This window comes from Platalea leucorodia (assembly GCF_965183815.1).
Source record: "Platalea leucorodia genome assembly, chromosome: 7".
Classification (NCBI taxonomy): Eukaryota; Metazoa; Chordata; class Aves; order Pelecaniformes; family Threskiornithidae; genus Platalea; species Platalea leucorodia.
Genome location: NC_138829.1, coordinates 45,582,796 through 45,595,776, shown reverse-complemented (window position 1 = coordinate 45,595,776; position 12,981 = coordinate 45,582,796). Strand labels below are relative to the sequence as shown.

At 37.6% G+C, this 12,981-nt stretch overlaps 1 protein-coding gene across 1 annotated transcript in view; it reads left to right on the top strand.

The window, feature by feature from the left end:
- Positions 1–12,981, top strand: part of MYBPC3 (myosin binding protein C3) — a gene marked incomplete at both ends in the record, with an annotated part of 61,829 nt that overhangs the window by 23,226 nt on the left and 25,622 nt on the right. Inside the window, 11 exons of the mRNA XM_082318886.1 lie at positions 603–626; positions 1,374–1,540; positions 2,343–2,475; positions 3,153–3,277; positions 3,876–3,981; positions 7,996–8,162; positions 8,528–8,693; positions 9,643–9,749; positions 10,077–10,106; positions 10,257–10,393; positions 11,959–12,036. Coding sequence (XP_082175012.1) covers positions 603–626; positions 1,374–1,540; positions 2,343–2,475; positions 3,153–3,277; positions 3,876–3,981; positions 7,996–8,162; positions 8,528–8,693; positions 9,643–9,749; positions 10,077–10,106; positions 10,257–10,393; positions 11,959–12,036 — 1,240 coding nt within the window. The remainder of the gene's footprint in view (positions 1–602; positions 627–1,373; positions 1,541–2,342; positions 2,476–3,152; positions 3,278–3,875; positions 3,982–7,995; positions 8,163–8,527; positions 8,694–9,642; positions 9,750–10,076; positions 10,107–10,256; positions 10,394–11,958; positions 12,037–12,981) is intronic.

The window sequence follows — 12,981 nt, the reverse complement described above, 5'->3', positions numbered from 1 at the left end:
AAAAACAGGAATACGCCCAATAATCCTCCACTTTTCTCTCCATTATCTGCTGCATAACTTGTCTACTTGTTGGGGTTTACCACTGAACATGGCTTCATTATAACGGTGTGTTCTGCTGCACTGAAATCTGCTTGGTCCTGGTGATATCAGAAACAACAGCCACAGGAAATTCCTTTTCCTAAAGAAATTTTTAAGAAAATGTTACTTCTTTCATCCTTTCTCTGTTTACCAAAATGCAAACTATGACAGACAACAACTCCATGCTGACAGGTTAAAGTAGAGCTATTTGTTTCCCTGTAAGGTGATCAGCCGTAATTAGGAATAAGCAGAAGTGCTTACACTTATAATATAAATTGCAGAGTGGAACTGTACAAAGTGTGGGAGTGAGTTTGGTTTCAGCAGGGAACAGCGTTTTTCTTTAAGCCTGTTTCAGAGCTTTTGCATGAGCTCCTTCATCTCCCTGCTACTAAAGCACAGGCTTGTTCTGCTAAAGGCGAAGATGACATTCATGGCTCTTTTGCATTAACATGATGCCCTCTTTCTTGCCCATCGGGATGCTGCACGTTTTTCCAAATGATTCTCTGCGTCATTCTGGAGTACAGCAGCTTTTTGCGCTCGGTAAATCGGTAAGGTTACAACAAATTATTTTTCTATTTATGATCTTTTAAATAAAAAATACAATGACAGAAAAGAATGCCTTTCCCAAAGCCAGACAACCAAATTTTCACTTGGTTTTGCTAAACCAAACATTAATTCTTCCATAATCACTAGTTCTTTGGTCAAACTATAAAATAAGTAGTCCATTGTAAATATTGTCTTGTTTGCCACTACTCACCAGTCATTGTGTCTTTATGTTTTATAGATTACTATAGCCGACAATTGCCTTTACAATAGACAAGAAATATTTTAATAATCTGTTATCCATTTTAGTGAAGAGAAAAAAATGTTCTGAGCAGGAAAGGACTTGTTTCTTATTAATATAAACCAGCTGCCTTGTTTCTAAGGCATTCTCAGGATATCAGTTCAGTTCCTTGCTTTGCCACATGTTTTGTGTATGACCATGGCAAGAAAATAAGTCTCCTTGTGTTTCCATTACCCATCATTAAAGGAAAGTTAATATTTATTTGCTTTGGTTATTAGAAAGTAAACCCTTCAGGGCAGCGACTGGATTTTAATCACTGTATATACAAATATAAGTAAAACTAGTCACCAGTTTTATTTCATTATTTTAGATAATAATATAGAAAAAGTTAGACTGCTAAATTTTTTATTAAGAAGTGGCTTCATCAAGCCAACACGCAGCTTGCCAAGCCTATGGCTGTTTTTAAATCCTCTCAACAGTGGCATTCAGATACTCTATTCCTTTTCTGCAGAGGTGAAGCAAAATCTGAATCACAATCTGATGTTGATGTCTGGGAAATCCTGAGGAAAGCTCCTCCTTCTGAATACGAGAAAATTGCTTTTCAGTATGGTATCACAGATTTGCGTGGGATGCTGAAACGCCTCAAACGCATAAAGAAGGAAGAGAAAAAAAGTACAGGTTGGCAAGCTGTTCATATCTTCTTCTTTGGGAGTTCTTCAAATATTATCAGCTGGACAGCAGCCAGATACAAAAGCATGAGAAAGAGGAGTTTCCTACTCCAATTGTTACACAGTCTTTACATATGAAATGCTGATTACCAAAGATTAAAGCTATGCCCAAAGCTCTGAGCTACCTTGCTCTGAAACTCTGGATATTCTGAACCTGCTTATTTTACTAGTTTCTTCTGCTCTACCCCTTATCTTTCCCTGAACATAAACCAACACCACCCCCCACCCCCCCACCCCCAAAACTGGCCAGTATGTCAGGCATCAGTGATACATTTAAAGAATTTAATTTCCATTGGGATGGTACATTTGGAATTCTTGAGCCTTTTCTAGTCTTGTGAAGTATTAATTACCTAATTTTAACTAATTTGTTTTAAAAGTCTGAAACACAGAAGGCAAACTGACATTCATTGGTACTGAGAAGTATCATTTTCCTACATGGGCAGACGTAGCTGTAACTCTATTTAGGATGTGTTGAAGTACATATTCACACCTGATTTAAAATATTCTGCTTTGCTTATTTTAGTTTATATCATATGCTTTTCATCCCATGTTAAGGAAAAACAGAAAACAGAACAGGATGAAGACAGAAATGGTAAAATGCAAACAGGGATGGAGAAAGTGGGAATGGTTTAAGATGATGGTAAACAACAGGAAAAGGAATAAAGATTTACTTTCCTGATGGAGAATGTAAAAAAAAAAAAAGTATAAAAATTACTAAGATTCTTTTTTTTTAAAATCATTCTTCATCACAGCATTCCTCAAGAAACTGGATCCAGCTTACCAAGTGGACAAAGGGCAAAAGATTAAAATAATGGTTGAACTTGCCAATCCAGATGCTGATGTGAAATGGCTGAAGAATGGACAGGAGATCCAAGTGAGCGGCAGGTAAACTAGAAATATGGAAAATCCAAAAAGGAATGAGCTACAGCTTGGACAAAGTGGAAAAACTAGCTTTCCTTAGAAAGAAAGGAATAAAATTGGGAGAAATAGGAGCTGAGAAAGAATCTACATAGTGCTTTGGCTCAGGGTCAGTCTGCTGTTCTCATGACTTTTCCTTTTTCTTCCCTCTGCTCTATATGTCTACACCTGGAATTGGATGCTTACATCTGCCTACTTAGCAAGTAAGTCCTCAGATTATATTCTGATCTTTATGTGTATATCCTGGGTTCAAAATTACTTTCTTGTGATACGGGATATGCTTCGGTGTAGCTTGTTTGTAAAACCAATTTCCAGTGATTTTGTGCTGAAGCCATGACAAAGCATTTTTAATGGTAGTCAGATTTATTGTATGGCTAGATGTTAGAAGAACGTCCAACACCATTCACAGGAGTTTGTCTGTCTCACACTTGTCTAAAGATTTCTCCATAATTTCCTGTGCTAGTTTTTCAAACACTACTGCTGTCCACTGCACCAGAACAGGGATATAGGGCTTGAGTCTTAACAAACCTTGCCACTGATGTCAGAAAAAAAGTAGGAAAATTTTTCTCTGCCAGGCAGGGGAAGACAGTGACTGGGTCCAAAAGAGTTACTCTACGATAATTACATTTAGATTCTCTTTTCAGATATATTTTTGAGGCTGTTGGGAATAAGAGAATACTGACCATAAACCACTGCTCTCTGGCTGATGATGCAGCATATGAATGTGTGGTAGGGGAGGAGAAGAGCTTCACAGAATTGTTTGTAAAAGGTGAGCAATGGTAGCAAAAGGACAGAGATCTCCCCTAACATTTAGCATTGAATTACCATCACCTTCTCTACTCTCAGATTAGTTAATCTTATAGGAAAGGAAATTCTCAAACATATGAACAAATTCTGACACCTGTTGAAGTAGATATTTTTCTTACAGTTAAATGAAGGAAAATTTTCCCTACAACTGCAACTAAGAAAGCACAGGAAAACAGCACAGTAATAATTACCATTAATTCTCATTTGGAAAGTGATTTATATCTTCCCAACAATAGGGCTAGAAACTTACTTTAAAAATTTGATTCCACTCAACATAAACATGTGCCACAAAAAACTAATGCCTCCAGTTTAGAATCTCAGAATATATATGAAAACTGATTAATCCTGTGTTTGTATTCTGTCTCATGAAGCAAAATTCCAAAAGGCCATTTGATAATATTGATAATGTGATCTGGCATAGTAAATTTTAAGTTCCAACACAGACAGCATCGCCATGTATTTGGCTAGGGGTTCTTCCTGTGGAGTGCAGAGTGGTGAAATCTACCTCTGGTCTTCAGTCTTTCAGAATACTGTTTTAATAAAAGTCTCTTCGTTTCCAGAACCTCCAATCCTGATCACTCACCCACTGGAGGACCAGATGGTGATGGTAGGAGAGAGAGTGGAGTTTGAGTGTGAAGTGTCTGAGGAAGGAGCTACTGTGAAATGGTAAGGGAATAGAAAAGGGGAAAAAATCCCAAAACAAACCAACAGCATGAAACCATATCCCTCCATGGGACATTCTAGGACCAGTGTTTGTGGACAAGAGTTGTGGAATAAAAAGGAAGGCGGCATCCTACATAATTGTTTTCAGAAAAGATTGATCCTCCTCCTATATGTCAAACATTGAAGAGGAACTGAGAGGCCAGAATATGGCAGAAAACAAATTATGTATAGGTATTTTATAGTGTCTCTAGAATTTCTTCAGTGTTTACAGGATGCTACTGGCTGTACTGAGCTGTTAGCTTTAAAGTTTTCTAAACACTTAACAGTAATGTCTAACTATTGCCCAGACTAATCAGATCTGTATTGTGATGAGTTTGCTGTACTTTATGAATTCTTCTGGTCTTCTCAACTGCAGTGAGGTTTTTTTCTTAAAGTATTTTTTCTTAGGAAAAAGTTAGTGTCTCTTAAGGCAGAGAGGGAAGGTCATTGACTTATTTTAATATATCTGTTGCAGTGATCCTGCAAAGCCAGTCATTATGCATATCCAGCGAGCAGGATTAAGACGACCATTTTGCTGGGCATTCCAGCTGAGCGGAAGCTGGAAGGTTCACGCTGCTTGGGCAGGCACAGCAGGCAGTCCTCACATACCAGGTCTTACGCACACTGTTCACACTTCATTTCTCTACCAGATGAAATTCTGTTGTGCTTGTTAACAGCTTCAGGCACATGGTTATCAACTGTTCCCACAATGCCCATTACATTCCTGGAAAGTGCCAACCACTCATCTGCTCTCCCAAAGGAAGGAACTGAGAATTTAAGTAGAGCCCAAAAGCTAGTACAGCATATGTATTACACTATTAAAGCCACATGCACAGGCACACACATGCTATTGTTCAGGAACTGCTTACAGATGCCTGGTCACAAGAGATGGGGACAACCAGATCTGTCCCCCTCAGAGCACAGTGCAGCTGCCACACTTTGATCCTATGCCTTTGAACAACTCCCATACATCTTGCAGAGCTGGTATCTGTGGGATGGGCATTTGGTGTGACAAGGGCAAACCAGCAGCTGTCTCAGCCTGAAATGCAGCAAGTGGTCAGAGAAACTCTTCAAATGATAGCAACAGAAAACTGAGCAGTTAGACATTTACACTGTATTTTACTGGTTTTGCTATGTGAGACTCAGTCAATGCTTTTTGGCAACAAAGGGAGCATTTTGGACAACGGAGAGAAGTGTCCACGGAAAACATGAAACACAATATGGAGAAAGAGTTCCAGTTTTATGGCTCATTAGGGAAATGCTCAACAGTTTAAGCCAAGTAACAGGCACTAACTCAGGGCACCTGTTATAGCTCTTGCACCCTTTAAACCTGGGATATGAAATCACAAGCACATGAACAAAAGCAATTATGTTACTTGCACAAGACAGAAATAAGGCTTATAGCCTCTTAGGCATGGCCATCAGACTAGGGCTTGGAGAATTCATTATGTGGGTCTCTTCACAGTAATCAGGAAAGAATGTTCCCTTGATCACCCGGAAAGGTCTCACATTATTATTATGCAGTACTATGGAATAGTTATTTCTAAACTTCAGATAGTCTTGGAAATAATATAATTCTTGAAGAGAAAGATGTACAAAAATACATAGTTTTTATCTGATTTTTCCATCTCTGAATGCTGGATGTATCATCTTATCAGCTCCAAATGAAAACAAACTATAGTAATGCAAGAATAACAATGAATCTGCATGTCCCCATTATCACATAGTGCCTACATCAGTGATATCTCAGAAAACAATAACCAATTTATCCTTACATTCTAAACAGGAAAGCATCTCCAGACAAAGAAAAGAGACATTGAATGGCAAAGTTGGTAACACATATTTGATCTTGCAGATGTTCAGGACTTGGATAGACTAAACCATGGCTGACCTATTGCACTAGTTCTGCTTCAAGTGTGAGGCTGGACCAGATGATCTGCAGTAGTCTTTAAATGAACATTCCTATGGTTCTATAAAATCCTCCACTTACACTTTAATACCAACTGATTCTTCTACTTCATTGCTCTAGTTACCAAAGGAAGGCCAGTAATATTACCTTAAATGAAGTTTTTCACTTTTCACTGCAGCAGTGCATTATTTTAGCCAAAGGATATCTGGGAGTTCTTTCTTGAGGTTTACAGTTTTATCACTCCACTATTTGTCAGTACACCCCTCTGCAAACACTGTATTCATACACAGCATTGGCAATGTGCTAGTCACTAAAACAAACACAAGTTAAGCATACTATTCCCTTCCCATGGATTTAAGACGCTAGTCATTGCAAATAATCTGTTTTCATTATTTAGACAAGATTTCAAGAGATGTCTTTCTTACCGATGGCTGAATAGAACATTCAGATATCTTTGATGAGCCATGTGTCAAAATATATCACCAAAAAATAAAAAGTTCAGCTTTGGAACACTAGCCACAGTGCATGTGCCTGGTTATGCCACAGCAGCATGTTGAACTTCTGGATTACGGTCCATTCTCAGCAGTTCAGCAAAGGTTTACGCACTGCATTGTAGCACTTGTTCTAGAACTAATCTGCACGAATGAAGATCAGCCTTAGGAGAGCATCTTGCGTGTGGCCTCAGACTCTTGCCACTCAGCAAGCCGAGGAAACGTTACCCTGACATAACACTAAAAGCGCTGTGTTTCACGTGGTTGTTACAGCCATCCTCTGTTGCCTCCCTTCCTAGTGTTGTAGTCCCGTGATCTGGAAGGGAGGCCAGTGTTTTTCTAAACCAACTATAAGTTCCAACAAGCCGTGCTGTAAAGAACAGTTAGGAGGGAGTAACCTGTAGGTATTTTGAAATGCAGTTGCAGCAGGTACATGTAAGTCACAAATTGTAGGATTCCTGTCTCTGCTTAAAGTTTTGATCTTGTGATTTACTTCAGCAGACTCTGACATAGGCAAAAGGTTTCCTTGCATACATCTACCTACAGATAAGAGCTATAGTATTTTAATGAGACCCTAAGTAGCATTTCCATTTGCTTTCCTCTAAACTCATTTGTTAAGCGGAATAGTCACTGGTAACAAATAACACAAGGTAGAAAGAAAATTCTCACTCTATTAAAAGCATAACATCTTTTATATTTCTTCTTCCACATGAGTAAGTATCAAAGAGAAAAACTTTTTCATTTACAAACTGCAGCAGTATTCAAGTAACATAATATATTCAAATAATGATGAAAAATATAAAATGCTACAAAAGGAGTAAGTTGAAGAAATTCCAAGTTATTTTCTTGTAGCCTGTTTATGTTATTTAGGATTAGGAACAGGAAATCTTTAAAAAGTCTTAGGTATTTTTGTGTGACCTTGACTAAATAGCATGAATCCTCTCTGCTCGTTTCCCTTCATGATGACTGGAAATTACAATAATTAAATTTCCTCCCAGGCTGGATGGTGAAGCTTAATTTAGTAATGTCTTAAATATACTGTGGAATCCTTGAATGGAGAGGGCTACAAAATCCAAAATACATCTTCATTTAAATCCATCCTAAAATTTTCTTCTTTTACTGATGCCCACAAACCATGAATTTATAACAATTATAATTCACATCAGGAAAATTAAGACTTTTAAGTCATTTCCCAGCAGGTCCCGTTTACCTTATGGCAGCTTTTAAGATAGTCCTTTCCCTGCTGTGAAGTGTGTCTTCATCCCTGTATCTTCTACAGCATTTAACATACTTTCATGTTTATCTATAGCATACAAATAGTAACAATCAAGTAATTCCTTGTAAGAAAACTCTCTTGAACCAGAAGTCAAATACCTAGTGAAAATTACTAGTCAAGCTAGAAGCATTCTGGTTTTGCTTCCACTAACATTTGTGCAATGGTTTCTTTTTTGCTAACTTGAAATGCTACAAAGATTGGATTCATCTTGTGTCTTCCAATCTCTAGTAACATTGAGCTGACTCTTACTCTCCTCTTCCAACCACAAAAAAAAAAAGACTCAACAGTATTTGGCATTGCAGGGAAAAGGATGGAATTGAGCTGACACGGGAAGAAACATTCAAATACCGATTCAAGAAAGATGGAAAAAAGCAGTATCTAATTATTAATGAGTCAACCAAGGAGGATAGTGGACATTACACCGTGAAGACCAATGGTGGGGTATCAGTCGCTGAACTAATTGTACAAGGTAGGCACAGGTAATATTACAGAACCAGAGAAGCTGAAAAATTAAAACAGGCTGAAGGTAACCTTCTCCAGGATAGTGCATAGGGGTAGCATAATCCTCATGCCAGGGAAAAAGAGGACTTAATAAGGGGCATAAGCTTTGATAATAAAGGCCTCAAGGAGAACTCGGACCTGTGTGCCGGATGTAACAGATACCCTGATAACAACAAGTGCTTAGCTATCAGTCCTGTTAAAGCCCTGCATGCTGTGGATTTCCCTTCATATTTCACCCTTCCACAAACAGCTTGCTCAGCCCTAGCCTTTTCTACTCAGTAAATCCACAAACTGTTTACTTGATGTGTGTATCAATTATTCTCATAATATCAGAGAAAAAGCTGGAAGTGTATCAGAGCATTGCGGACCTGACAGTGAAGGCACGTGACCAGGCAGTCTTCAAGTGTGAAGTTTCTGATGAAAATGTGAAAGGAATCTGGTTGAAAAATGGAAAGGAGGTGGTCCCAGATGAAAGGATAAAGATCTCCCATATTGGCAGGTTAGTCTTGTTTCAGAAAGCAGGTACAGGCTTGGGTATTGCATTACAGTCCATGGGAACTATTATCTCAGGGGGTAGCAATATAAACCAAGACTTTGTCCTGGCTCCAGCTAAAGGGAAAAAAGTTAAAAGCCTTCTCATACGCAATCAACATATAGTCACAGACTTGCTTTGGTACGTGTGCAGTCTTTTTGTGTTGGTATGTTTTGCATGTATGGCATCAGTGGTATATCAGCAAAATTCATTCTCTGTTTCCATTAGTATTTCATGTTTTCTTGGTACTCAAACAATCTAGAAAAGATATTGTTGATAACTTTAAAAGTAGCAGCAGTGTTTAGACAGATTAAGATAGCACTTATGTATAAATCCCTTCAGAAAAACTATTGTTTATATTAACACATACAGTTGCGCAATTCAGCGCTCGAGTTTCTTAGCACTTGAACTACTATTGGAAGTGGAGACCAAGAAGATTCAGAAGATACATAAGCATTACATGTTGTAAAGTCTTCCTTGGTACTCCCTTTCTGCATTCTGTTTTGAATTTACAGGCATAGAGGGATGGCGCATCAATTTTTATCTTGTTTTTCCAGAATTTATAGTAGTCACAATCTGATCAAATAAAACCAGTCAGTAGTGTTACAACTGCCTTAGTAATGGTAAAGGACTGGACTAAAGCAGGGGAACTGCTTCCTCTACTCAGATTAGACTATGCATCTACCTTGAAAAGAAAAATCCATTCATAGACAACATGCTGACATGGATTTGCTTGCATACTCAAAGTAGAGCAGTCTACAGCCCTGGTGGTTGTTGACTTGATGTTAGGGGAGAAGGGAGTAGAAATAGTAATGTCTGTTAATATCCTATAGCCTGCACCTTGTCTCTTGAGATAGCCCTGTTTCTCCTGGAGAGGTAAGGTAAGGGAGTGGAATATATTTGTTCATGTTTCCAGAATCCATAAGCTAACTATTGAGGATGTAACACCAGGTGACGAGGCTGATTATTCCTTCATCCCTCAGGGATTTGCTTACAACCTTTCTGCCAAGCTTCAGTTTTTAGGTAAGTTATCTCAGAATAAGTAATGAGAATTCCAGAGGGATAAAATGGCGGCGTTAATCATGGTTATACCAGGAAAGAGTATGCAGAATATCTTTCCTGATACCTCAATATAGGCACATTGCTTTTCCCTGTTATTTTGTGTTATCATTATCGCATTGTTTTACAGACCCTGTTTTCCCGTTTATTGCATTAATCTGTTGATTTATATGTCTTATGAGGTTTTAATGATGAATAGTTTTAAAATTACTTTTTAGGTGCAGATGATATGTAAATTCTGTTTTCTGATCTATTTCTTCTACACTCTCCCACCTTTTTTTTTCCCCCCAGAGGTCAAGATTGATTTTGTACCAAGAGAAGGTAAGAACAGCAGTCATTATTTATATGCAAGTAAAAAATGAAAAAACACTGCTTCATGTTAACTTAATGCATGAATATTCACCTTTTTTTTTTCCCCATACAGAACACTCAAACTATATTTAAAACTTATTTTCTCTGCCCTTGCTATAGAACCTCCCAAAATCCACCTTGACTGTCTGGGCCAATCCCCTGACACTATTGTCGTGGTGGCTGGGAACAAATTGAGATTGGACGTTCCCATATCAGGAGATCCAACACCCACTGTCATCTGGCAGAAAGTAAACAAGGTAATGTGTAACCTGACACAATGTCTGAGGCAAGGAAGTCACAACAGGAAGCTTATTTTCTTTCTCAAATCTTACTTTGATTTACAATTCTTAGTTACAAGTATTGTCATCTTCCTTTTAAATTTTTTTTTTAAACCTCAAGAAAAATATTAAATAGCTGCAATGCAGCTGTTTGGGATTTTACTGTTTTTGTGAGAGTCATCCTGAACTGTTATTTTTCTGAACCATTGCCTGTTTTTCTATTCCAAAAGAAGGGACTGAGTATATATGAGTAGACATATGTACATGGAGACAGTAGGATACCATAGAGGTTTATTCTCTTCCTACCTCAGAGACAAAGAAATAAATGATCAGTCATGCCCATCACCTTCACCTGATAGGATGGACATGTTCTGGAGATAGCAGCTTCTTTTTAAAAAAGGAAATCTTTCTCAAGTGTTCTGCAGTCTGTGAAGAAAATGTCTTCTTAGCAGACCACTGGGGTAAAACCGTAATTGATATAATGAAAATAGAGGACACTTGCTATTTGCCTTATCAAAGCAATTACAAAACATCAAAGAAAGAATTTAGAAGCTAGACACAAAATGTTAAGCGAGCTTCCTTTCTGGTTATCTCAGAACATCCCCACTCCTCACCATCTGTGGGTTCTTGAGCTATAACTAGCACAAAATACAGAAATACTTTGCATAATATTCTACAGCATCATTACATTTCCCATAGATGTAGATATAGACTAAATAATATTGCCAGTTATATTAATTTCCCCAGTCTCATTTCTTCATGATTCTGCTGCATTCTTTGTTCAGGTTAGCATACTTAATAATAGGACTTTTTTCTGCAATGCAGAATTAGTATGGAAACAAACAAAAAAGCCATTTTTCTCTCTTTTGGGAACAAAGAGAAACTGACTCTCTCATACACAAGTTTCTCTGATAAAATGATGATTGGGTATCGGACAACCCCTATACAGTGTTATTTCTAAGATGTGAGGTCTCAACATATGAGTAAAAGAAGCCAGTCTTGGTTTGAAGGATGTATAGCCTATACTTACTAATGAAATCCTAAACAAACAGTAGCAGTTTCAGAATACATTGTTTGATGTGTGTTACAGACCTGACTATATTTCTGAGTATTAAAACATTTACATCAACTTACTATTCCATTGTTACAGAAAGAAGTAATCTTTTTTTTTTTTTTTGTAGTTACTCAAGAGGAGTAACTAGTACCATAGGACACAGACAGATTTACAACCAGTTACAGTTCTACTGCAGGAATGTCATGCATCTTTGTTTGTTAAGCTGTAAATTTGGTTTTGCTGACTTATCCTTCCCTTAATTCACTGCAGTCTGATACATCTATTTCCATTTCTGCTTTTTACTTTCATATCTGTTGATTTCCTTCCCAGGTCTGCTTGCTGCCTTACTTTGCTCTTCACTTTTCTCACACCTCTATATTCAAGCCCCCTAACAAACTTATGGACTCTTCCCCTCCATCTTGCAGAAACAGCTTTACTGCTCTGCTCAGAAACACTTAGCTGACTTTCTGTGGTTTCTTTGCTTATCTAGAAAAGTGACCTTGTTCGAAGCAATGATGATTCCATGACTCCCTCAGAAAACAGCAGTGATTTAAATACTGATAGTAAGGTAAGTTCCTTATTATTTATGCAGACACACAAATATGCTTAGTGTTTTCCAGATAAAAGGTCCTATTCAGAAGGAAATAAAATTAAAGTCGGTAGATATTAAAACTGGTGAAACAAATAGCACGTCAGGCCCACCATCCGGCCTCACAATGGTGATTACCAAACACTTTGAACAGGCACAAGAGATCTAGTGAGTAGTTTTAGACTAAGATGCTGATCAAGGAAATCTCTTTCTAATCACCATCACATAGTAGCTGGATTACAAGGAATCAAAGCAGTTATTTGAAAACTCTTCTTAATATATTTGTGAATATTTATCCCTTTTCCCCCCGCCACTAACCTGTAAGCTTAAATAACAACTATAGGAAAAAAACCAGGACAAAATCTTACAGGACACAGGGAAAGATGACAATGGGTCAAGAGAGTGGACTATGTATGTACAAAACAGTGAAAGAGGATTCATTTTCCAACAAGTTTCCTTTTTGTCATAAATAACTTTTTTATTTTGATAGAGCCAAAAATATTTTACATTTATTATGCAACAATAAACCTTTCTCAGGGTTAGGATTCTGCTGTACTAGTCACTATTTAGGCACATATGCTTTCTAATGGTTCCTGTTCTAAGTATATGGATACATAGGCACATAAAGAAGGAAGGAGTGTGTTAATAAATGCACAGCAAAGTTGTGGTCATTATGTTTAGACTTCAGCTCAGAGAAGAGTAGAAAGCTACCCCATATGACATTCTTGAGTGACAGAAATCACACTGATGCCATTAATAGTTACAAGAAACATGGTAATTTTTTTATATCAAATCCGTGTTATCTGATGCCAAATGCAGATACTGTTGATCAGGAATGTTTGCTCAACCATTTGAATTTGAATTTGCAAGCCTTCTTGAATTTACACAGTATCCAACTGTTATCCATGAAACTCTTTCAATTGA